Raw genomic sequence first — 27,682 nt, 5'->3', positions numbered from 1 at the left:
TTGATGTTATTTGCATGTTATATGCATTTCTACTATGGGGTGTGTGCAGTATGTGTGGAATGTTTTACCATGGGATGTGTGCAATACTGATGTGCAATTTTCTGTTGTGATGACACAGCTGGTGATGTTTGTTGCCGGCTGGTTGTTTTATAACTGTGTCTGTCAAGGCATTTATTGGTGCAGTCATTAAGTCCAAGACAAATTTCCCTAAGGAGACAGTATGAAGTATAAGATTTTTCAATGCCATACATTATGGATTTTGTTATTTTACACAATATATTTATGTGATTATTTCATACTAGTGAACACAGGTGATGATCACTGTGGTCAGCAGAAAAATTACAACAAGGTTGATGGACGCATGATGATGAAATAAAAACAACTAGCATAGCATTTATTGGATAATGAAATTTACATGAATAAACAGAAAACTGCTTCAAGGCTACACAGTTGAACCAACAAAACATCAAATTTTCTTTCCATTATCTCTCTTTTGTTTGCATAAATCACTTTCTCCCAACACTTCCTCTGTCTTTGTCTTCATGACAGGCTGGTATCAGCCATAAGGTCTGCTCTTCTAATATAATGGATAAGACACAGACTGGTGTCAAGCAGCATTACCGTGCATTTTGGTCTGTTTCTGTGTGTCTGCTCTGTCTTGTGTTTGTTTAGAGCTGGGTGTGGTTACCTGCTCCTGACTCTTTCCTCCTGTACACCTGTAGCTCTTCCAAGCAAGGCATCCAGATACAGAGCACATGTTCATGCAAGATGGAATAAGTTGTCACTTTTCCAAGTTATCAGCAATCACCATGGTGAGAACAATGTTACAATCACAGACAGAAATAATGGACAAAGCTATAACAATAAGATAAAAGTCAAAATACACCGGAACTATTTTTAACACTAAAACTAATTAACAGTTCTAAATCAGACCCTTTCAAGAGTAGGACAGGCAAGAATGACCACACTCTTCAAAAAGTGTCAAACCTCTTCAGTGTCAAGGTTCGAAACTAACTGGTTATTTAAATAACCAGTTAGTTTATTAGTTACCAGCTAGTTTATTATTTAAATAACCAGTTAGTTTAGTTTGAAATATACTGGAGCCACAGCACCAGCTGGAGCTCACTTCACTGGGGGACTACCAACTCTGTCAGCAGAGAGAGAGAAAGCAAAATACACAAAGTCTGTGTGTGTGTGTGTGTGTGTGTGTGTGTGTGTGTGTGTGTGTGTGTGTGTGTGCACCATCAGTCTGTATCATTGTTTCATGTTGCTCAGTCGCACTGCTTTTTCTAACTCAAACTGACGATGGTCGACCCTCTCCAAGAATTTCTTCCGCTCCACGTACCTAAACACACACATTAGACTTGTTTAAATCATAACAAGCGCAAACACACCCTCAAAATACAACAAAAGCAAAGTGCGCATCATACTCACATGCAATTCCACCACCAAACTGTACAGCTCTTGAGAATAATACAACTTTCCTGCAGAGTGAGTGTGTGTGTAATTGTGCATAGCATTCACTAACCCTAACATACAAGGATTTACTGTATAAAATATTAACATCTGCTGTGTCTTTGTGTAAGATAATGTGTAATTGTTTTGCACTATCCATAGTCCTTGTGCACTTTGAATAGTCCTGTGCATTAAGTATAGTCTTCAGCTGGTTTTCACTATGTACAGTTATTATAGGTGTATTTAAATTCTAGTGTAGCACCGGGTCCTTGGAGGAACACTGTCTCGTGACACTGTTCATTAATGTAAACAACTGAAATGACAATAAAAAATATCTTGACTTGACAGTCATCCATTTTAGTTGCCTTCTGTAAGGACTAAGGACTGTACTGGACTTTCCTTCTCACCCCCTCCACAATGTGCTGATCAGATACAGGAGCTCGTTCAGCAACAGACTCTTACTCCACGATGCACCAAAGAGCAACACAGGAAATCATTCCTCCCTGTCGCCATCAAACTGTTAAACTCTGCACTGTGACGGACACACATTCTTTTATGTATACAATGTATATATGTACACATGTAAATACCTGTATTTTCAGATTTATACTTATCTTGTTGTTTATCCTATTTTTATATCTTTCACTTTCTTTCTTGGTCGGGAAAACTGCAAGTGCAATGTCTGTACAAAACTGTCAGTTAGCAAGCAAGGCTATTGTCTCTGGGTGGCACTAATATGTTTGATCTTAGTCAATCAGCCAATTAATGCTACATCTAGTGCTGCAAATACTCATTGGATGCAACCTCTAATTTTGCCATGTCAATTTCTGGCGTGACCAGATATAAAATATATTAAACATGTCATATTAGCGATTACAAATGTTAGTTTAAAGATATGGGATCTTACCCCTCTTTGCCTCTGTTGTGGATAGCCAGCTCATCAGTGATGCCCTCCTCTGATTTAAAAGCCTCCCAATCCATCTTAGACTTTTCCAGGGTTGTCATTTTCTGTTTCTTTCCCCCGATATGACTCAGGATGCTCATCATGCCTGGAGGTCGCTTGGTGCTGCACAAAAAAGAGGAGGAAACTCCAGGTGACACACTGAAGACTCACACTCAAGGTGACACTTGACAGTAGTCCAACTATGTATCTGCTACACATGGACGAAACTTGATAATAAAGGACTAATGTCAAAAATCAGTCTTCTCACTCAAAATGAAAATTTAAATATCACATGGACAAATCACTAATGCCAAATATGAGCCAGTTTTCCTTTTGTCACAGTAACTCGGAGTGTCTTTTCAGGAAAGGTAGGTATGTCATATTATCTTGGCTGATGCTTACATTATTTGCACATTATTTTCAGACAGACCTTTTATACATTATTTCATTTGAAGAAATCTGCTAAATTAGAGAAAATTATACAATAATAATTTAAAAATAACTGAATAGAAAACTGAAAGTCTTTATAATGACCTACAGACATGACATCCACTGTGAGGGTGAATCCACAATGAAAGCAACTTTACTCAATTTAACTTTAACACATTTTCGCACAATGGAAATAGAATCTGATAAATGTTAAATGGACTGTACTTAAATAGTGCTTTTCTAGTCTAGACTGACCACTTGAAGCACTTTTACTATACTGTCGCATTCACCCATTCACACACACATTCACGCATTGATGGCACTGACACTATCTATCAGAAAGCATTGCTCTAACCATCTGCACACATTTACACACCAATGCAGCATCTTGAGCAAGTCAGGGTCAACGACACTTTGTCATGCAGACCGGAGGAGCCGGGGATGGGACCACCAACTTTCGATAAATGGACGACCACCTCCACTACCTTCTGAGCCACAGATTCCCATGCATAGTAGTGCAAACAAGGTTAATTAGGGAGTGGTGCTGATGACTCTTTCCTGTTGTGGTGGTTCTCTCTCTCTCTATCTCTCTCTGTCTGCCTGTCTCTCTCTTACTCACACAAACACACACACACACACACACACACACAAAAACTGAGATAAATAGGAAATAGTTTGTGGACACACTGTACTTCCCGTCTCTTGCAAGATGATTTCCTGTTTCCTCTCTGGGGTTTTGGAGGGAAAATGTGAATATCCACAAATGATTTATTACCATGGCAACAAAAGGTAGGGAAAGAGGTAAAGAAAAGTACACACAGTCATGTTTCCATCACTTCTGGGGACATTACATAGACTTACATTAATTTTCTAGAAGCTTAATCACCTACTCACTACATCTACTCATAACAATAAACATAACTTGCCTAATCTTTACATTAACCTAACCTGACCGAAGAATGGGAAGGAACAACTTTACCTGATCCCTGTGCCAGTGCATTATAAACCAATTTTTTTTGGAAAAAATAAGACTAACACTTCCCTCACCTAAGGATCCGACATAGATTCACTCCACCGAAGATGTCATGAGGGGTATGGGGAAGTGGGGGGTTAGCAGTCTTGCCCTGGCCCCTGTGCCAGTGCACTAAAAACCGCAAACCTGGTAAAAAATAAAACCCAATACCCCCAAGACCTAACCTGACCGAAGAATGGGAAGGAACAACTTTACCTGATCCCTGTGCCAGTGCATTATAAACCAATTTTTTTTGGAAAAAATAAGACTAACACTTCCCTCACCTAACCTGACCTAACCAAGACCTAACCTGAACCTCTAACTAACCTTAAAGCAAGTCTTTGCCATTTAATGATTTGGGGACTTGCGTTTTGTCCCCATAAGTAAGGTGTATTTTTGTCCCCACAACTACAGGAATACATGTCCACTAACACACACACCAACACACATTCCACTTCATTGGTGTCAGAATGAAGGGATAAAATTAAAAAAGAGAGTTTGGCGCTCACTATAGCTGGTCACTGCTCCTAATAAACTTAACGGTGAAAATATAGTGCAGGTAGAGATGATAACTGTAGGGGGTCACATGACGGGCTGGCTGAAGGCTGCGTTTTTGCGGAGCTCCCGCTCTAATCCCAATATTTTCATCTTTAAAGCACCTTAAAAGCACCTTTCAACCTACCTGACGTTTCTCTAGCGATATTATAAGATGACTACTAAACCTGGCAGTCAGCCTCAGAGAGAAAGACCGGCTGAACTGAGGCAAACTCGAAGATTACTGATCACCCGTTGCTGCCTAGCATGGCAGCTACATGCTCTATGAAAGCTAGCAGGACGGAAGCTAGCGGTATGGACATGTCCGAGCTGGTGCGAAAAGTTACTGAAAACATAAGTGAAATAATGGAGCAGAAGCTTTCAAAACTAACCGACACACTGGACAAAATCGCCGGCAGCCTGGAAGGCCAAGCTAAACGTATTACTGAAGCTGAACAACGGCTCTCCTCCGTGGAGGATCAGGTCACCACCTGCGAACTCCGTCTCACACAGGTCGAGAATAAGCACATGGCCATGGCCAAGCAGATCGACGACGCGGAGAACCGCAGCAGACACAAGAGCATATGGCTCTTAAATTTGAAGGAAGGGGCAAGGGCAAACATCCTCTTGAATTCTTTGAATCCTGGCTACCTACGTTGCTCGGTTTGTCTGCTGCAAAGGGGTGCATTAAGCTGGACCGCACGCATCGCACCTCTGGACCGAGGGGTGACCGACCCAGACCAGTCATCATCAAAGTCCACAACTCCCGGGACAAGACGCGGATCCTGGCAGCTGCAAGAAAGGTGAAAAATCTGGAGCATGAGGGATCACGTATCTTCATCCATCAGGACCTGTCCAGCACGGTTCGTTGAGTTATTATATCTTACACCGGTACGGTATTGCTTCTGAGGCCTTTCATCTTGGTCGAGGCATGAGACAGGGCTGCCCCCTGTCCCCTCTGCTATTTGCTTTGGCTATTGAGCCATTAGCTGAGGCAATAAGGTGTGCAGATAATATTTTTGATGTCAATCTCTGTGGAACTGTTCATAAACTGGCATTTTACGCAGATGATCTTATTCTCTTTCTAACTCAACCTGAATCTTCTGTAACTGTATACAGTTATTTGGCAGGGTCTCAGGTTACAAAATTAATTTTGACAAATCTGAAGCACTGCTGTTGGGTGATTTTGGGGATAGGGGTGCAATGCCCAATTTTCCCTTTAAATGGTTGGACTCTAGTTTCATATATTTGGGTGTTAAGATCTCTGCCAACCTGAACAACATGTGTAAGCTTAATTTTTCTCCCATTTTGTCTTGCATTAAAAGTGATTTACTCAGATGGTTTGTCCTCCCCCTTTCCTGGATGGGCAGGGTTTAATCAAAATCAATGTTTTTGTTACATCCCTTTGAGGATAAATAATTCTGTTTTTTCTGATATTGATAAGGCTATTTCAAGATTTATTTGGCATGGGAAGAAACCGTGCCTCAGCCTGAAAACACTGTGGCTACCTAGGGAGAGCGGTGGTCTCTCATTACCTGACTTTAAACTTTATAACTGCACATGTCATATGCATATAGTGCTTGGATGGCTGAAACATTTTATGGATCCTATACAGGAAACCCTAACTGATGCATGGCACTGCCCTCTGTTGTCTCTTGAGAAGTCTCTGCTCCCAGTTAAGGTCAAAAACAGCTCCATTATAATGTACACAATCAGAACATGGGAGAGGAATTTAAGCCCACTCAAAGTAAAGGTCCCACTCCAGCCCTTCACCCCATTATCCAAAACAAAGTCTTTCCCCCAGGTCTTGATACAAATATATTTCAGTGCTGGTGCGATCATGGTATTAAAATTGTTTATTGTTTATTAAAAATTTGTTTGAGGTAGATAAACTGCTGTCTTTTGAACAAATAAGGGCCAAATTTGGTGCACCATCCCAACTTTTTTATGGCTACCTCCAGGTCGGATATTTTATTAATTTAATAATAGACTATTAATAAAATTATTAATAGCCTAGGTCTCACTGAAGCCCAGTCAATAACCTCACCTATTGACTCATTTTTGTTACAATGTGAACATAACAAGAAAATTATATCGCATTTTTATAGAAAACTACAGTCCCTCACTTCATGTAACATTGACAAAATTAAAGGTTTATGGCACAGAGACTTGGCAACTGAGTATGGGGAGGAAGCATGGTAAGATGCAATAGCATCAAAAGACAAGATCTTTTTATGCAACAGACTACCTGAGAGCCAGTACATTACAACATATTACTTTACAACGCATACCCTAGTCTCTAAATACTTTCTATCCTGATATCTCTCTCCTGTGTGGCAAATACAAGCAGGAGGTGGGGTCTTACCTACATTATATCTGGTGCTGTCCTATGATATTTAAAAATTGGGGAAAAAATCTCACAGGAAATTAATAATTAAGCTGGAGAGCAAACTGGCCCAAAACAACACCAGGGAGGTGTGGAATTGGATGAGAAGAAGAAGAAGAAAGAAGAATCACTTTATTGGCAGCATATATATTTTTACATACACACACTGAATTTGTGTTCTGCATTTGACCCATCCTTAGTTGAACACACATGCAACACCTGGCAAATTACATGCAGTGAAACACACACAGCAGTGGGCAGCATCAAGCGCCCGGGGATCATATTGGGGATTAAGTGCCTTACTCAAGGGCACATCAGCCGGCTAATGGAGGGGGGGAGCAATTTTTTCGCATTAATCACTCCACCACACCCAAATTTTTCCGGCCCGTCCGGTGGGGGAATTGAACCGTTTTGTTTTTTTCAGCACATTTTCCAACTGAACCTGAGCATAAAGGTCATTCCTGCTCTGTGGAAAGCAACATGCCTGGTTCCAGTGCCAAAGAACAACCACCTAAACTCACACAGTGCCTACATACCCTTGGCCTTGACATCACATGCCATGAAGTCACTGGAGAGGCTGGTCCTAAAGCACGTCTGATCAGTGGTGGAACTATACCTGGACCCCATTCAGTTCGCATAGCAGCCATGTATTGGAGTTGACGACGCCATCATCTACCTGCTGCACAGAGCCATGTTTTTCCACTTTTCCAGTGCTTTTAACACCATAAGATCTGCTCTACTCTGCGTAAGCTCCTGGACATGCAGATGAAGGACTTGCTGGTCACCTGGTTCGGGGACTACGTCACTGGCCAGCCACAGTACGTGAGGCTGCAGAACACCACCTCGGACACCATACTGAGCAGCACAGGGGGTCCTCAGGTGATCAGTTCATCAGGAGAGCTGGCTCTGTCCTGGGAGTGGAACTGCAGAGGTGTCTGAGCAGAGGATGCTGAGGAAACTGCTCAAAAACATCCTCACAACAAGTCACACCCCCTGCATGCCACACTGGAATCCTACCGTAGCACCTTCAGTCATAGACTGAGACCACCGAGGTGCTCCACAGAACGCCATAGGAAGTCCTTCCTCCCTGTGGCTATCAAACTCTTCAACCAAATAGGACAAAAACAATTTACCTTGCACTACAATTAACACTTTAAGATTGTATCCGCACTTTATCCGTTGCCATTCTGCACCTTATCTGCCGTTATCTAACTATACCTCATATATACTCTGTTAATTTTTATAGTACTCTGTTATGTTTTTATATATTACTCTGTTATTTTGATATTTTGTGTGAAAAATGACTTGCTACTTTTGTATGCTTCTTTGTATTGCAACCCTGGCACAACAATTTCCTGCAGGATCAATAAAGTTCTTATCTTATTTTAATTTTCGCTAAGAACATACAAATAGTTCCTGGTTTATTTCTACTAAATCTCTCTGAGGAGGGACTTTCTGAGACAGGTCTTCAGCAAAAACTTCTGTATAAATTACTTCTGTTCTGTATCGGTAAGCAGTATCAGTATCGATAAAATCTTAAAAATCCCAACTCAAGCAACCCTGGAGCTTCTTTGTGCCAGCCTTTTACTGGCCCTATCACCTGTCACATCTGTCCAACACACAGGAGTTAAAGGTAAATCTGACTAAATGTTTTTTCAGGCCAAGTCATAGTCCCTGTCCCTTCATTAGCCATCAACACCTAGTAAACAAATATCACAATATATGAAATCATGAGACTTCAACACCAAACAACACATAACCATTGCTGAAAGCTGTAAAAGTCCTTTGACCTAAACTTTCTTTCAGTTTTCAAGACCAATAGTGTTTTAAGGGCAGAGGATGCTTTTGAACAGCTTTACTGCTCTGAGTTTCACAGAATTATTTTATGTATATTTATGAAAGGGGTGAGGAGGGAGTCTAAGTATAAGGGTAAAACGCCTGCTCGAAATGCTGATAAAACCAACGAGATGCAGCAACAGGGGGATGCTAAGGCTAATGTTAGCTCTCCCTCGGATAGCAATCAAGTGGACGATGGAGAAACGTCAGCGGACCTATCTCTGATCCTCAAAGAGATACATGAATTCAGACGAGACAATAAAAAACAACTTGAAGATATCAAAGGAGAAATAGCCAAGACTAATTCTAGGATGGATTAAGCTGAGGCGAGGATTGTGGAGAATGAAGAGAGGCTGCAGAGTACAAAGTAGGCACTAGCAGAAATGAAAAGTGCAGCTCCAGTCAAAGTTAGCAGACCAAAAAGAGTGCGCAAGGAGGGAAAATGTGAGGATACACGGGGTACCCTTGGGAGCTGAAAACGGACCCGCATCAATGATTCCATTTATATAGAAACTGCTCAAAGAGAACCTTGAAATTACAGATACAAAGGATTTACAAATAGCGAGAGCCCACCGAGCAATAACACCCCAGCCCCCGGGGAGTGCACAGCTCAGATCAATCCTCGTCAATTTCCTCAGCTTTATAACGAAAGAAGAAGTGCTCATGGCAAAAGAATGGCTTCACATGGAACAACTATACACCGATCATCCTGGCCAGATCAAGGGAATACGCGGAGACACAGAGGCACGGAGGGTCCTGAAGGAAAACAACATAAGATTTCAGACCTTGTGCCCAGCCTGGCTCGAAGTTTTCTACAAGGACGGGAGTAAAACCTACAAGATGGTGGCAGAGGCAACATCAGAACTAGCAGCTCGGGGATTGCCGGTGAAAGTAATCACGGAAACCGTTTCTGGAGAGGATCCAGCGGTGGTTGTGGAAGCCGGCATGAACTCGGCGCACGTCTCGGAGCAGCTGAGCACCAAACTACAGGGAAAAGCTGCAAGATTTCAGACGTGGAGAACACAGACTGACTTAAGTCTGGAGAGGATCAGGAATAGGTTCATAATTATACAGAATATACATTACACAAAATAATTTAAATCTTAGTGATACGGTTGAGACATAAAAAACAAACAAAAAAGAAAAGCTGGCTTCCTGGTGAACTTTTATCGCTGTGCAATTGAAAGTATCCTGACCAGCTGTGTCACAGTATGGTATGGGAACTGCTCGGTTGCAGACCGCAAGGCGCTACAGCGAGTGGTGAAAACCGCCCAGCGCATCACAGGGACTCCACTTCCAGCCCTTGAAGACATCCAGAGGAAACGCTGTCTGCATCGAGCTCGCAGCATCCTCAAGGACTCCTCCCACCCTGCTTGTGGTCTGTTTGCACTCTTGCCGTCTGGCAGGCGCTTCAGGAGCCTCAAGACCAGGACCAGCAGGCTGAGCAACAGCTTCTTCCCCAGGGCTGTCTCCTTACTGAACTCAGCCCCCCACTAACACCCTCATCCTACACCACACTCCACTACACCACCCTACCCTAACTGAGTACTAGGTACTGAGTGTTGCACTAGTTCCTCTACCTCACTGTTAATATAGTTAGCCTACTGCCTATTGCTGTATACACTATATTGTCCATTGCACTAGTGATTTATAGCTTAATTTAACATCTGTAAATATCATTTGTAAATTTTGTTATAGTTTCCGCCTACACTGGATGCACCTTAAAGCACATATCCATCTGTATAGTATGCTTATAGTACTTAGAAACCTTGTATATTATGACAACTACCTGTATATCATGTTTATAGTATATCTGTAGCATAGACACCTGTACATACCCTGTACATACTGTAAATTACTGTATTCCTGGCACTTACTGCTTATTGCACTTCTGGTTAGATGCCAAACTGCGTTTCGTTGCATTGTACTTGAACATGTGTAATGACAATAAAGTTGAATCTAATCTAATCTAATCTAAAAATATTCTTATACCACCACGCAAACAGTATTTCCTTTCAACCAATTTAAGTCTTGCAGCCCTCCAGTATTTGTCGATGATTATCACTTTCCACTTACAAATCAATTTCTAAATACTATACATATTTTATACATTAATGATATGTGAGCCAACAACAAATTTCCATGTGCTTCCTGTCACATGATGTTGAGTTCCTGTTCTGCCTTCCTAATGCATGGCGAAGACAAACCCACCAAAGAAAGGGTCATGTTCATATAATGTTGTTTTGTTATGGTGACACATATCTACTTTATCCTCAAACTCTTTAGAATCAACCAGACAATAGAAATATTTAATGGGATGTATAGTTTTTCTTACTGAATCATTTGCTCCGCAGCTAATATTAGTGCTGTTGGGATCTCTGGGCATGTGGTAATAAAAAGGCACTGCAACCCTCAGACGTGGCTTTTCCCCATGCATCGTTGTGACACTGAGTGCTCCAGGCTTTCCTTGGTGTCACGGTCGCTGAAAGGGAGCAACCTATTACCATCACCTTTGAAACCCTGGGTCACAGTCTTCAACTTGCAGGCCGAGTAATAGACTGCTGTGTTTTCTTTTTGTCTCCTTTCACTTGTAAGTGCTGCATTTCATTTGGTTACAGATTGTGTGGTATAATTTCTATGTAAGTTATGATGAGCTAAAGTTATAGCATGCAATGCAGTATGATAGCATGAAGTAGTCATGTTATGTTCCCATTAAGATTGAAAGAAGAGCAAGATACAGCTGTATTAAAAGGATACAACTAGTTAAGGGCCTGTAAGCTATAGTAGGTAAAACTGTAATTGTGAAACTGTTTTATGGTAGTGAAACACTGTCTATGGTAGCCATACACTGTCAATGTAATCTCATTGTAACTGCTGTAAACCTGAAAAAGAGCATTTATTGTAATCCTGCATAAAACAATTATTTTTAAAAAATAGCACAGAAAGAGGCCTGGAGATAATGTGTCAGGTGTCAGCTGAAACTTAGGCTGAAATTGGAAGGCAGCTCAGAGAAGAGAACTAATGGTGTAAACTGTGCACAGAAGCACATAAAAATATAATGGTGTAAATTGTGCACAGAAGCACATAACAAAATAATAATAAAATAATAAATAAACAGGTGCAAGATAAGGCCAGTGGAAAGTCCCCAGAAAACCTAGGACAGGCCTACCTAATGGTGTAAAAAGTAGGCGTGGAAAGGTCCAAACCTTAAGGTATATAATGTGAAGCCACCAGTCATTCTGTGAGAGACCCTTCATGTGTACCTAGTGTGCTTTGTGAACGGTTTTTCCCTTTTTTGCCGGCATTAAAGTCTTTGCTCCTCAGAATCCTGTCTCCTGTTGATGATTCTACTGGACTTCGAGGGAAGATTTTCCTGAACAATTTGACACAGCTAAAACTTAGAAATTAATGTGGTGTGGCTTTGAGTCTCCGCTCTGAGCCTACACGAAAATTGCCCACCCTTATCAGTCCAGTGAGTTCACATATCACCATTTAACTGATGCTGCTAATGTGTGGTGATAATGCTAATGTGTGGGGACTCAAAAACTGAGGTGGTGATTTTTATTGGGCTCTTTATTCTTCTTCACACTTTTACACTGGACATTCAGGCTGCCACAGGGCCCGAGCACGCGATCACGAATCTCCTTACGGAACACGTGAAACTCGAGGGTCTTACCCACTTTGTTTGCCACGTAAGCCACACCCCATGGCCACCCGCCATCTTGGCTCTAAGGAGCACACCCCGGCGCCATCTTGGCTCTTACTGATACGTCACTCACGTGACTCAACTGCCATTTTCCCTCTTTCTCTATGCCCTCCACACACACACACACACACACATTCTCTGTCCCTAATCTGTACACCTATATATGTATGTATGTGTGTATACATATATAGATATATCCTCACTGCTGTACCTGTGTTACCCATTGTAGTTAGTAGTTAATGTTTGTAGATAAAGTTGGATTATAATTGTGTTCAGTACAAAGTGATACTTATCTCCGGATGGTTGTTGCTATGTTAATAAATCCTGTTAAAATTTAACTCGTCACTGTCTGTGGTAGGGATGGAAGATATGTTATCGTTCACGATATATCGTCAAAAACATTCCCCACAGTAAGAATCTGTCCCACGGTAAAAACGATAAATTCCCACTGATGACGTATGCAAATGCGCGACACACTCGCAGCCCAAAACGTGTGGAGTATTGACAACAATGCAGATATGAGAGAGCAGATATGCCAGGCAGCGAGGAGCTTGTTCCTAAACGGGGCTCCAGCTCCATTATCTTGAACTGGTTTGGTTTAAAAAGTCTGATGTGGAGCAGCAATTTACCACGTGCAAGGTTTGCAAACAGTAACACAACTAATTTGTTCCACCACCTCAAATACAAGCACAAACCGGAATATGACAATAGTCAGAAAATGCGCAAGGATGCCGAAGCAGGGTCTACTTCATCCAAAGCCTCCGGTAAGAAACCATCAACTCAGACGAAACTTGCCGATGCATTTGGTCATTCCATACTGTACGATAATCAGAGCATTTGACAACTGGACTTCCTGTTGCGGTAAGCGTCCTACGTCATTTCCTGTTGTTGTGTGTTAGTGGTGGTACGAGCAGCTCCGTCTGCGCTTTAATTAAAGATCGCTTAAGTTGTTCTAATATTCGCTGTAGCGAGTAATTTCACACTGTTACCTTGATCGTCTGTTCTAGTCATAGACTTCATCACTCACTTTATTAATTTGACGCTAATCTTATAACCGATTAGCATTTGCCAAATTCCGCTAAGCTAGCCTAGCCTGTTCATTAGCGATGGCTTCTCTGTCTCCCTCTCTCTCTCCTGCTCGGTGTGTCAAATGTTTAGTTATTCCTCTGCCTCCTTTAGTGAAAGTGGTAAATGTAATAAATGTAGTTTACTTGTAGCGCTGGAGGCGAGGCTTAGTGAATTAGAAGCACGGCTCCGCACCATGGAAACAAAGTCTCTAGCTACTGTTGTTAGTCAGCCCCCATTAGCCGGTGCGGACCGATCTAGTGTAGCTCGTAGCCTGCCCCCGGTAGTTACCGAGCAGCCGGGAAACCAGGGAGGCTGGGTGACTATATGGAGGAAGCATAGTCCTAAGCACAAGCCCACGGTTCACCCCCAACCAGTTCACGTTTCCAACAAGTTCTCCCCACTCAGCGACATACCCGCTGAGAAACCAACTCTGGTGATTGGCAGCTCTGTAGTCAGAAACGTGAAGTTAGCGACACCAGCGACCATAGTCAAATGCATTCCTGGGGCCAGAGCGGGCGACATTGAATCTTATCTAAAACTGCTGACTAAGGACAAGCGTAAATACAGTAAAATAGTAATACATGTCGGCAGTAATGACACTCGACTGCGCCAGTCGGAGGTCACTAAAATTAATGTAGAATCAGTTTGTACATTCGCAAAAACTATGTCGGACTCCGTAGTTTTCTCTGGACCCCTACCCAATCTGACCAGTGATGATATGTATAGCCGCATGTCATCATTCAATCGCTGGCAGTCGAGGTGGTGTCCAGCAAAAAATGTGGGCTTTGTAGATAATTGGCAGACCTTTTGGGGAAGACCTGGTCTCATTAGGAGAGACGGCATTCATCCCACTTTGGATGGAGCAGCTCTCATATCTAGAAATCTGACTGACTTTCTTATTAAACCAAAACCCTGACAACCCACAGTTGAGACCAGGAGGCAGAGTTGCAGTCCTACACGCCTCTCTGCGCTTCCATTACAGTTACCCACCCAATATCCCATAGAGACTGTGTCTGTCCCCCGACCACTTAAATTAATTGAACCAAATTCAAAAAGAGGAGTTATACATAAAAATCTAATAAAGATCAACACCAACACCTCCACAGCTACAACAAATAGGAGAATTAAATGTGGACTGTTAAATATTAGATCTCTCTCATCTAAAGCTGTACTAGTGAATGAGTTAATATTGGACAATAATATAGATTTATTTTGCTTAACCGAAACCTGGCTTCGGCCAGAAGAATATGCCGGTTTAAATGAATCCACTCCCCAAAGTCATATTAATACTCACATTCCTCGGGACACCGGCCGAGGAGGTGGAGTTGCCGCCATTTTTGACCCAAACCTATCATTTAGTCCAAAGCCCAAAGTCAACTACCATTCATTCGAAAGCCTTATTCTTACTCTCTCACATCCTACCTGGAAAACAATACAACTAATTTTTATTGTTGTAGTGTACCGCGCTCCTTGCCCATACTCTGAATTTTTACTGGAATTTCCAGAGTTCCTATCGAGTCTGGTCCTTAAAACTAATAAAGTTATTATTATGGGTGATTTCAACATCCACGTGGACGATAGTAATGATAGCCTTCGCGCAGCATTTATCTCTCTCTTAGATTCAATCGGCTTCTGTCAGTGTGTACATGAACCCACTCATTGCTTCAATCACACTCTTGACCTTGTTCTGACATATGGTATAGATGTAGAACATTTAACTGTCTCTGAACAAAATCCTCTTCTGTCTGACCATTGTTTAATAACTTTTGAGTTTATATTATTTGATTTCATACCACCAAGAAAAAACTCCTACACTAGATACCTGTCTGATAGTGCTGTGGCTAAATTTAAAGAAACAGTTCTATTGTCATTAACTTCAGTATCATGTCCCCATACGAGTGAACAATACAATAATCCCTCTGAAATCGACCATTTCGTGAACAGTGCTGCAAGTTTACTAAGGACAACTTTAGACTCTGTTGCTCCGCTAAAAAAGAAACTCATAAAGCAAAAGAAACTTGCACCCTGGTATAATACAGAGGTTCGCAAATTAAAGCAAATGTGCAAAAACTTGAGAGGAAATGGCGTTCCTCCAAACTTATTGAATCTCGCTCAATCTGGCAAGACAGTCTTAGATTATATAGGAAGGCCCTACGGACTGCCAGAGCAGCCTATTACTCAAAATTAATTGAGGATAACAAGCATAATCCCAGGTTTCTCTTCAGCACTGTAGCCAGGCTGACAGAGAGCCATAGTGCTATCGAGCCTTGCATCCCTGTGACCCTTAGCAGCAATGACTTTATAACCTTTTTTAACGACAAGATCTTAAACATTAGAGACAAAATTCAGCACCTACTGACCTCAGCTGATCCTGATGTAACATCAAACACTAGTGTCTTAGAACCAACAGTAGAAACAGATAATCATCTTGACTGCTTTTCACCTATTGATCCCCATCAGCTATACTCACTCGTATATTCATCCAAGCCAACAACATGCCTCTTAGACCCCATCCCTACCAAACTTCTCAAAGAAGCTTTACCCTTACTTAGCACCTATCTATTAGACATGATCAATCTGTCCCTGATAACAGGCTATGTACCCCAGTCCTTTAAAATAGCTGTAGTCAAACCTCTCCTTAAAAAACACACACTTGATCCAGAGGTTTTAAGCAACTATAGACCAATATCTAATCTTCCATTTCTTTCCAAGATCCTTGAAAGAACAGTCGCCAATCAGTTATATGACTTTCTTCAAAATAATAACTTATTTGAAACTTTTCAATCTGGCTTTAGAGCTCATCATAGCACAGAAACAGCATTGGTCAAAGTCACAAATGACCTCCTCCTGGCATCAGACAAGGGATTTATCTCTGTCCTTGTACTGTTAGACCTTAGTGCTGCATTTGACACCATTGACCACTCTATATTACTGCACAGATTGGAACACCTAATTGGCATCAAAGGAACTGCATTAAGCTGGTTTCAGTCGTATTTATCAGATCGATTTCAGTTTGTTCATGTTAATGATAAATCATCCACACTCACAAAGGTTAGTCATGGAGTTGCCCAAGGCTCTGTCCTTGGGCCAATATTATTCAGCCTGTATATGCTCCCCATTGGTGATATTATTAGGAAACACTCCATACCTTTTCATTGTTATGCGGATGACACACAATTGTACTTATCAGTGAAACCAGATAAAACAAATCAGCTAGTCAAGCTTCAGGCATGTCTTAAAGACATAAAAACCTGGATGACCAGCAACTTCCTACTTCTAAATTCAGAAAAAACTGAAGTTATTGTTCTGGGCCCCGAACACCTTAGAAACAAATTATGCAGTGATATTGCAATGCCAGATGGCTTAGCCGTGGCCTCAAGCTCCACTGTAAGAAATTTAGGAGTTATCTTCGACCAGGACATGTCCTTTAACTCACACATAGCGAATATTCCAAAGACTGCATTCTTTCACCTCCGCAATATTGCAAAGATTAGGCACATCCTGAGTCAGAAACATGCAGAAAAATTAGTCCATGCATTCATTACCTCCAGACTGGATTACTGTAACTCCCTCAGGCTGCCCCAGTAAATCTATAAAGACTCTCCAGCTAATCCAGAATGCTGCAGCACGACTACTGACAAGAACCAGCATGAGAGATCATATTTCTCCTGTACTGGCTTCTCTACATTGGCTACCTGTAAAATTCAGGATAGATTTTAAAATTCTCCTCCTCACAGATAAAGCCCTGAACGGTCAGGCACCATCCTATCTTAAAGAGTTAATAGTGCCCTATTATCCCACCAGAGCTTTGCGTTCCCAAAATGCAGGGCTACTTGTGGTACCTAGAGTCCTCAAAAGTAGATTGGGAACCAGAGCCATTAGTTATCAAGCTCCTCTACTATGGAACCATTTTCCGGTTTCGGTCCGGGAGGCAGACACCCTCTCTATATTTAACAGTAGACTAAAAACTTTCCTGTTTGATAAAGCTTATAGTTAGGGCTGGCCTAGCCTGGCCCCTAGTTATGCTGCTATAGGCTTAGACTACTGGGGGCCCTCCCATGACGCACTGAGCTCTTTCTTCCTCTCCCTCTGCACACATCTATGTCCCATTAATGCATATTGCTAACTCAACTTCTTCCCTGGAGTCCTTGTACTTTCTTGTCCCGCAGATTCCTATCGATCGTGGTTGGACCTCCTGCTGTTGTCCTGCTCGAAACCTACTGCGATTACTACTGTTTAGGCATAATCTGATTTAATTCTGTTACGACTCTGTACAGCTACTACCATTATTATTGTTACTACTATTGTTATCAAAATCACCATAACACCTTTTGTATACTTCATTGTCATTATCTACAGTTCCAATACTTCTGGTATTATTACTGCTGCTATGCATCTCTGCTTGTGTGCTCCTTCTCTCACACCCCACCCTCTTCTAAAAGGCAGTTTTTCCTCGCCACTGTCGCCAAGTGCTTGCTCAAGGGGAATGTTGGGCTCTCTGTATTACAGTTTAATTAAAGAGTTTGGTCTGGACCTGCTCAAATTGGAAAGTGTCATGAGATAACTTTTGTTGTGAATTGGCGCTATATAAGTAAACTGAATTGAATTGAACTGTACTCTGCTCCTGACACTGCACTGAAATCACTGCTCTATCCTTAAAGGATCCGATACACATACCGATTTAAGTTTTATTTTTATTTTAGTCTGTTTAGATTTATGAACCCTGGTGTGAAGCATTTGTAGGTTCTACTTGTATGTGAATGGAATAATGCTGAATGGAATCAATAAAAAGTAAATGAAAAAAAAAAAAAAAAGGATCCGATACACACAGACACACACAGTATGGATGCATGTATGTATTAACATAAATTTAACAATAATTAACAGAGATCTGTTATAAGGATACAGAGCTTTTATAAATAAAGGAATTCTGATTCTGATTTTATTCCTGAAGAAAACATATAGTGCCATTAGTTACCCAATGCATGGAACATGGATGTTTCTTAACCCCTTACAATTTGCCTACCAGCCCCATTTAGGAGTCGACGATGCTGTCATCTACCTGCTGCAAAGAGCCATTTGCATCTGGGTGGTGGGGGAGGCACTGTGAGGATCACATTATTTGATATCTCCAGTGCTTTCAACACCATTCAACCTCTGCTACTGGGTGAGAAGCTGCGGGTGATGGGTGTTGACGACGCAAGGATCTCCTGGATTACTACTTGACGGGCATGCCACAGTTTGTCTGTCTGGGCAACGTCCTGTCTGATATGGTGGTCAGTGATGTAGGAGTTCTACAGGGAACTGTGCTTTCTCCCCCCTCTTCACCTTCCCTTCCTTATACACCACTGACTTTCAGTACAATTCTAAGACATGTCGCCTGCAAAAGTTTTCCGATGACTCAGCTGTTGTCAGGTGTATTAAAGAGGGAGAGGAGGGAGAGTACAGGACACTGGTGGACAACTTTGTAGAGTGGTCTGAACAGAATCACCTCGGACTTAATGTCAACAAGACCAAAGATATGGTGATCGACTTCAGGAGAAAAACGACGCCTTCACAGCCACTACGGATTGGGGGGTGGAGGACTACATATACCTGGGAGTGGTGATTGGCAACAGATTGGACTGGACATCTAACACAGAGGTTGTATACAAGAAGGGGATGAGCAGACTCTATTTCCTGAGGAAACTGAGATCCTTCAACGTGTGCAGCAAGATGTTGGAGATCTTCTTCCAGTCTGTTGTTGTCAGTGCCATTTTCTCTGCTGTTGTGTGTTGCAGCAGCATCAGAGACAGCAACACTAACAGACTTGATAACATCATCAAGAAGGCTGGCTCTGCACTCGGTCTCAGGCTGGAGTCCTTTGAGACCGTGGTGGAGAGGAGGTCGCTGAACAAACTGTTCAAACAACCCCATCTGAAGGAGCTCAGCAGTTACAGGCCAGTGTGTAACTGACGTCTCACCTGATGAAGACTCTGGAGAAACTCGTCCTCGCCCACCTGCGCCCGCTGGTGAGCTCATCGATGGACCCGCTGCAGTTTGCGTACCAGCCAGGAATTGGAGTGGAGGATGCCATTATCTACCTCCTGCACACATCCCTATCTCACCTGGAGAGGGCTGGGAGCACTGTGAGAATCATGTTCTTTGACTTCTCCAGTGCCTTCAACACCATCCAGCCCACCCTACTGGGAGACAAGCTGAAATGCCACCTCAGTGCCTGGACCGTGGACTACCTGACAAACAGGCCACAGTATGTGAGGACGCAGAGCGGTGAGTCTGACATGCTTCTCTGTAGTACAGGTGCACCACAGGGAACAGTTCTGGGTCCCTTTCTGTTTACTCTCTATACCTTAGATTTCAGGTACAACACCCCAACCTGCCACCTACAGAAGTTCTCAGATGACTCTGCGATCGTCGGCTCCATCATGGACGCCCTGTACAAAAAGGGCCAGAGCAGACTCCACCTGCTCAGGAGACTGAGGGCCTTTAGGATACAGGGTCCACTCCTCAGGAGTTTTTATGACTCAGTGGTGGCATCAGCCATCTTTTATGGTTTGGTCTGCTGGGCAGACAGCATCTCTGCCCGGGACAAAAAGAGGCTGGAAAGACTGGTGAGGAGGGCCGCCTCAGTCCTGGGCTGCCCCCTGGACTCAGTGGATGAGGTGGGTGACAGGTGCTGGAGACCCCCTCCCACCCCATGCAGGGCACTCTGACAGCACTGGGCAGCTCCTTCAGTGACAGACTGCTACACCCGCGCTGTGTGAAGGAGAGATACCGCTGCTCCTTCCTGCCCACTGCTGTCAGACTCAAGCACAGCTGATAGACTGGACATTTAAGCTGTTGAATGTGTTAACTGGACAATAAATCATGTGCAATAATGGGACAAATGGTCCCGCTAGACCTGCAATAATACATGTGTAGTAATAATTGTGCAATAATCTTTACTCATGTAACACTGTTACTAGGATCAGCACATACATACTTAGTCTTTTCCTGAAACAAATCGGTACAATAATCAGTCCATCCACTAATCATAACTTGAGGGACTCTAGTGTGAATAGTCTTTTTCTTTTCTGTACTGTGTACAGCTGCAGGTACTTGTTTTCTGTGCATTTATTCTTTTTGAATGCTCATCCTTCCCTTATTCTTGCATGCTTTGCACCCTCTATATCCTGTTTGCTGCTGTAACATTGTAATTTCTCAGTAATGGGACTAATAAAGGATTATCTTATCTCATCTTATCCATGGACAATAAAGAGCACCCTCTCCATCACACAGTTGACAGACAGCGGAGCACCTTCTCCCACAGGCTGCTGCAGCTCCGCTGTCAAAGGAACAGATACAGGAAATCTTTCCTGCCGCATGCCATCACACTGTACAATAACAGCTAACATCTAGTCATAACCTACAGTCACTACGCACTTTATATGTGTTACACACTCGGTTCATTGCACCTTACATTCTACTTTATTTTGCACAACATTACAATGTTTATTTGTTGTATATATACTTTTTTATATTGCCTTGTATGCTGCTATTTTTAACATTTTGTATAGCTTCTTGTGTGTATTGCTGCTGCTGCACTCTGATGTCCCAGCCTGGGATCAATAAAGTATATCTATCTATCTATCTATCTATCTATCTATGCGGCATGTAAAGATGTGTGTGTACCTGGGGCCAGGAAGCGGCGGTTGGCTGGGTGATAAGCTCTTCTCTTCGTCCTCATTCTCCTTCAGTTTGGTGCTCTGGCTCTTCAGATAATTCTTAGCTTCTCTTGATTCTGCTGATACCTCTTTATTCACCCTATAGAGGGAGACAGGTGTAGGCTGAGCTAAACTTTGTATGGAAGAATTGCACATGGATAAACTTTCACATACATACATACTCTACATACTGCAATATGGAGAAATTAGAGGTTCATTCACACAGCATGTAATTTCACCAGATATGTGCAATGTATTACTCAATTAACACAATTCAATTAACACAATTTTCATGTTTGGGTACTTTAAAAGTCTTTAAACAAGTGTGCCACTCTTACCATACTTGGTTAAGTCAGCATGAAAATGTATGCATCTTTCTTGCTATCAGTCAAGTATCAAACTAAAAATGACCTCTTTCTATGTGTAAGCCTACGCAGTCAATTTTTAATTGACCCAAGTATATGAATGTATACTTGGTATGTGACTGGGTGGCACAGTGGTGCAGTGGTTAGCACTATCACCTCACAGTAGGTTCCAGGTTCGAATCCCAGTCTGGGCTAGTCTCTACCCTCGTGGAGTTTGCCTGGGCCTGCATGGCTTTCCCTGTTATGCATGCTAATTATATGCAGCCATAATTACACAGAGCACACTGCTCTGTCGAGGAAGAGCATTTTAAAAGAGTGAGTCTCATCTCAGGTGAAAGACGGATGTCTCAGTTCCAAGGAGAATAAATGAAAAAAGAAAAAAAATAGCAGCAGGCACAAGCGACAGATGTTCACATCATACGAGAGATGTTGACCACTTAAAGAGACACCGATCTACATGATGTGGTGTAAACTTTGCAAACTAATGCAGCAGAGACAACCAAATTATTGTTGGCAGAGGTGATATAATTTGTAAGGTTACACGAGGCTGAAACTTTCATATTTTCATTTATTTTTGTGACTGGTATAGTGGTATTTGTGTATATACTAATGGCGCAGAGACATGGCTACTATCTACAGGACAGGCATGCACACCTTGTTTTGCATTATTTTACCTAATAGCTGTCAGCCCTCAGTTCCAATCATGCCTAGTGCTTTTTAAGTTTGGAATCTTGTGTTTCAATATGCAAATGTTACTTTTTGTTCATTTTAGCAATGTCTCTGTTCAGAACATGATAGTTTATGTCATTTTTTGCAGGTTAATAGATTTAAACATTAAGGTGGTAGTTTCATTTGTGGTTTCCCAGCTGTCTTTTGCTAAACCACAAACTAGCATGCAGTCAATGCTTGATGTGGTATATACATGTGTAAACAAAGAACTGAATAAATAGGTCCCATTTTCTCCAATAACCAATCCATCTATTTGAGACTGTGTGAGGCCAATATCCAATTTGGATCGGTACATTCCTAGTTCCATCACAAATAGTATAACAAGACTCAGCAATGGAATATTCCTACTCATGAAATTATGCAAATTTTAAAACTCAATAACCAACTTCCTATTGTACAAAAGAGACATGACAGTCGAAGCTAGCCACATAAAACTAAACTTTAAGCCCAGCAACGGAAACTATCATCACACTGTATTTCATGGTGTTCAAACAGACAGCATTATTGTGTGTGGCACTGCCGACTGCTAATGTGAAAATGGATCAAAAACTAATTTGAAATCATCAGCATAATTTATTCACTTATATATGTCTATACTGTGCAGTATGGGGACTACAATGAATGGATGAAAAGAATTATACTAACAGAATGTCAGGAACTAGAGACAACATTCATATAGGTTCTTATTAATTGTAAGGGTGATCTAATGTATCTACTACCCTATATTTCACTTAAGTTATAACTTAATTGTGAACTTATTTTACTAAATTCAGTTATTTACATGTTTGTGGCCCTGGCCCAAAAAAATTTTGCGTTAAGGAGAACATCCTTACAGCAATTTTTTTGTGGCTGATAAACACATTTTAACAGATATTTTGAAAATGGGAGGATAATTCACCCATACCTAACTTCTTCTCCAGCGAAGTCATAAACTTTAGTAATCGTAACTTTTGCACGTTCTGATGCTTTTGTTTCTGTGCTTAGACAAGCAACCTTCAATACAGTGGAATCATCCTGAGGATAAAAACAAAATTCAGTCAGTCAAAAGGTGAGACAAAAATTCATTCATTCAAAAAATCATAAATAAAAATCACGAATTAATAATCTGATGACCTGGACTATACTGTTAAACTCTGTGTGTATATGTGTGTGTGCATGTCCTGTATGTATGATTTTTTGAAGCTGTATCCCAAGGCGGCCAGGTGGACGTTTGCAAATGCTTTCTGACATATACTCAAATGAAAACAGTACAAAGAAAATATATTTAATGTTCGACCTCATCAATTTTATTGATCTATGTCAATATATGCTTAAACCAAGGCCGAGGGTTGCCCTCCTAGAGCCCGGTCAGCTTCCAGGTTTCTGTAAATTTAAGAGTGTGAGTCTAGATCTGTTTTATTTGAAAAATGTCATGTTCAAAGTATTTTAAACATATTACCATCTTAATTACCTGTCTGGCTTAAGAACATATTTACCTTGTGTGTGGTACTTGATTGTGACACAGGTGTGCACTCTTTGGGTCTGTATCCAACATCAGACAGAAAACTTGCCCAGAGATCGTCTGATTTTTTCTTCTGTATTGCATCATCATTTTTCTCTACCTGGGTAGATGGTTTTTCCACCTCTTCCTGTGGTGATTGTGACTCGTGTGCTCCACTTCCACCCTTCTCTTCCTCGTCTACTTTTAGAGCTCCTTTCTTCCTCTTTCTACACAAATTTCAAGGATATCAGAGAATACAGGTCAACATTGGCATTATATTCTTTCATTAAGAAAAAAAACTTAAATTTTGATTTAGAATAAAGCAGTGTGCTAATTGGAATATTACAGATAATATTTAATCAGAAAGTTTTATAAAGTGAGGATAAAATATACTTTGATCAGCCATGACCAACCACTGACAGGTCGCCTGAACAAAATTAATAATATCTTTAAAATGCAATGTTTTGCAGGGAAAAGTTAGGTTCTGGCAATCATGTCAGTGTTCAGTGTCCACATCCACAAATGCTCTTACTTTATAACAATGTCCATTTTTTTCCTCTTTTTCTGGCTGACAGAGTCAGGATGTGGCACATCATCATGCTCATGCAGAGGGTCTTCCTTTTCACACTCATTAATGTCATCCTCACTGAGATTCTCATCTAAGAGGAGAAAGAACAGGAAGCACTGGGAATGAGGAGAACCAGGTATGACTACACATAGATCAGCAGATCAACAGATATTATTTATTATATATTAAATTTGAGTTGAGCTGAAATAGTTATTCAAGTTTCAAAATCAGAATCAAATTGTTTTGCCAAGTATGTTTACACATACAAGAAATTCATCTTGGCATAAGGTGCAAATACACAATATAAATATCGAATAAGAACTGGAAAGTTCAATATTTACAATGAGATATATACAGTAAAAGAATCACAAAAATATCAAAAAGTATGTACAGTGACATGACTGGAATTTTTAAATAAGAGAGTTGTACAGTTAGTGTAAAAATATGATCCTTCAATGTTAACAGTATTGAAAGAAAAAAAACACGAAGACCAGGATTGAGCATTAATGTAACACATAGAATACACATTAATGGAACATGTAATGAAAAGTTTTTACAGGACGGTGTGGGGTCATGCCTTGTTCATGAGACTGGTTGCAAAGGGGAAGAGACCGTTCTTGTGGCAGGAGGTTTGGTCTTGATGGACCACAGCCTCCTGCCAGAGGGGAGTGGCTCTAAGAGTCCATGTCCAGGGTGAGAGGGGTTGGCTATAATTTTTCCTGCCCACCTCGGGATCCGAGAGGCATACACATTGTGCAAGAAGGTCAGACTGCAGCCAATCATCTTCTAAGCAATACGAACAATACACTGCAGTCTGCTTTTATCCTTAGCAGTAGCAGTGTACCAGACTATGATGAAGAAGATGAGGATGGACTCAGTGATGGATGTGTAATAGCACAACATCGTCTTTGGCAGGTTGAATTTGTTGATGAGACAGCTGATGTTCAGCTCCTAATGGAGGTCCTGGATGATGATGACCATTCCCAGTAAGTGGAAATACTCCAGTGTTCCCATACAATGACTAATTTGAGGCAGCCCGCCACAGTACCAACACTGACAGCCACATAGTAAGTTTAGTTAGTAAAACAACACTATATAAATATAAAAACAACCAGAGTAACAAGATATAACTAGTGAACAGGGACCAGATGGCTGCAATATTTATAGCAGTATTGCAGAATTGTGCAAATGAAGGAATCGTGCATCCGTTTGCGTGCGATATTTGGCGCGGAGAAGACGGCTGACAAGATCTGGACTTCATGAAAACACATACACAATCAAACATTTCCAAAATGAAGGTTATCTCAGACAGGCTATTCTATGTCCTGAACACAATGTTCAACCCATGTTCAGATGGTCAATGATTGTGTCAAAAACAGAGCTCAAGTCCACAAACAGGATCCTGGCGTAGGTTCCTTGGAAGTCAAGGTGTTGGAGAATGAAATGGAAGGCCATATTCACAGCACTGCCTGCAGACCTGTTGGCTCTGTAGGTGAACTGCAGGTGAACTGTGAAACGTATTGAACCTCACTTAATCTGGCAAAACAGTCTTAGATTATATAGGAAAACCCTACGGACTGCCAGAGCAGCCTAATACTCGAAATTAATTGAGGATAACAAGCATAATCCCAGGCATCAGACAAGGGACTTATCTCTGTCCTTGTACTGTTAGAACTTTTGACACCACTGACCATTATATTTTATTACACAGATTGGAACACCTAATTGGCATCAAACTGCACTGAGCTGGGTTCAGTCCTATTTATCAGATTGATCTCAATTTGTTCACGTTAATGATACATCGTCCACACTCACAAAAGTTAGTCACGGAGTTCCCTAAGGTTCTGTCCTTGGGCCAATATTATTCAACTTTTATATGCTCCCCATCAGTGATATTATTAGGAAACACTACAATACGTTTTGCATTGTTATGCGGATGACACACAATTGTGCTTGTCAATGAAACCAGATGAAACAAATCAGCTAGTCAAACTTCAGGCATGTCTTAAAGACATAAAAACCTGGATGACTTGCAATTTCCTACTTCTAAATTCAGACAAAACTGAAGTTATTGTTCTGGGCCCTGAACACCTTAGAAACAAATTATCCAGTGATGCTAGATGGCTTAGCCGTGGCCTCAAGCTCCACCGTAAGGAATTTTGGAGTTATCTTTGACCAGGACATGTCCTTTAACACACACATATCGAATATTTCAAAGACTGCATTCTTTCATTCCATGAATTCATTACTTCCAGGCTGGATTATTGTAACTCCCTTCTATCAGGCTGCCCCAATAAATCTATAAAGACTCTCCAGCTAATCCAGAACGCTGCAGCAAGATTACTCACAAGAACCAGCATGAGAGATCATATTTCTCCTGTACTGGCTTCTCTACATTGGCTACCTGTAAAATTCTGGATAGATTTTAGGGTTAGGGTTAGGTTTGCAATAGATGTAGGTTAGTTGCTAATCTCCCACTGAGTGTCTAATCACACTGCCCAAAAATTATTTTGTCAGTGCTCACTCCACTTTAACCTCAAACACTGTGTGAATCTGACCACATTTATTTGGTGGCAAGCTGTATGCAAATTTATTTAAGTGAGTCTAATAGCATTTATTAGCGGTGATAAAACTTGAGAAACACAGTAGTCAGTCAACTTAACAATGAAACTGAAAACAACAAAATATGTTCATCGAAATGGGTGTTTGCTGAGAAGCAGAATACCAACACATCACAGTTTTCTAAACAGAATGAAGAACCCAGTCTCTCAATGCAATACTGCTGTATTAACGTTAAGGGTACCAAAAATTATGAATATTACACTTATTTATCATGTTCAGAGCGCAACGTTACCGCTTGTGGATGAGCTAATATTAGTCATCTTACAAACAAAACAGACAAATTCATTAGCGACATCATTTAACAAAGCCTTTCAACCTATTTTTTCCCAACTAACGTTAGCTTAACTGTAACCACTGCGTTAAACACAACGTTACACTCCTCACCTGATGGGACGTAGTCTGCATCTTCATTAGACGAATATCCATCAGAGTCGTAGTCAGAATAGTTCATCATTTTGGAGGAGAAGCTTCAAGCGAAACGTTATATTGAAGTAAGAGGGAAAGAGCTACCAGACGGCAATATGTTTCCTACTATGTTAGCTTATTTAACGCCACTGCTACCCTAACAGGTTCCAAATGCCTCCATACTCACAGAAGCAAACTTAAAATGCTACTTTTTACGTCATATAATGATACAAATAAGTTAACCGCGCAAATGCGTGAAAAAGACAGTCTAGTTTTGGCAAATGAGGAAAACAATGTGACTTTCTCTGCGGCGACGGCAAGCTCAAAGGTTCAAACTCACCACCTACTGCACTCGTCTTCTCTTCTTTTGTGACGACGACAAGCGATGTTTAAGATGCATTACTGCCACCACCAAGACCTGTGTCGGGGTGACCTTACTGC

At 41.4% G+C, this 27,682-nt stretch overlaps 1 protein-coding gene across 1 annotated transcript; it reads right to left on the bottom strand.

Moving 5' to 3' along the window:
* Nucleotides 1–365: 365 nt before the first annotated feature.
* Nucleotides 366–27,682, bottom strand: cfdp1 (craniofacial development protein 1). The gene is made up of 8 exons (XM_046394486.1): nucleotides 27,582–27,682; nucleotides 27,221–27,303; nucleotides 24,179–24,305; nucleotides 23,642–23,873; nucleotides 23,071–23,180; nucleotides 21,041–21,172; nucleotides 2,363–2,521; nucleotides 366–1,345 (listed from the first exon to the last, which is right to left on the bottom strand). Exons 2-8 carry the CDS (start codon nucleotides 27,288–27,290, stop codon nucleotides 1,255–1,257), a joined length of 921 nt encoding a protein of 306 aa, XP_046250442.1. The 5' UTR covers nucleotides 27,291–27,303; nucleotides 27,582–27,682; the 3' UTR covers nucleotides 366–1,254.

This window comes from Scatophagus argus, chromosome 7 (assembly GCF_020382885.2).
Source record: "Scatophagus argus isolate fScaArg1 chromosome 7, fScaArg1.pri, whole genome shotgun sequence".
In the NCBI taxonomy this organism is placed as follows: domain Eukaryota; kingdom Metazoa; phylum Chordata; class Actinopteri; family Scatophagidae; genus Scatophagus; species Scatophagus argus.
Note: the sequence above shows the minus strand (reverse complement) of the source record. Positions and strands in the feature narration are given on the sequence as shown.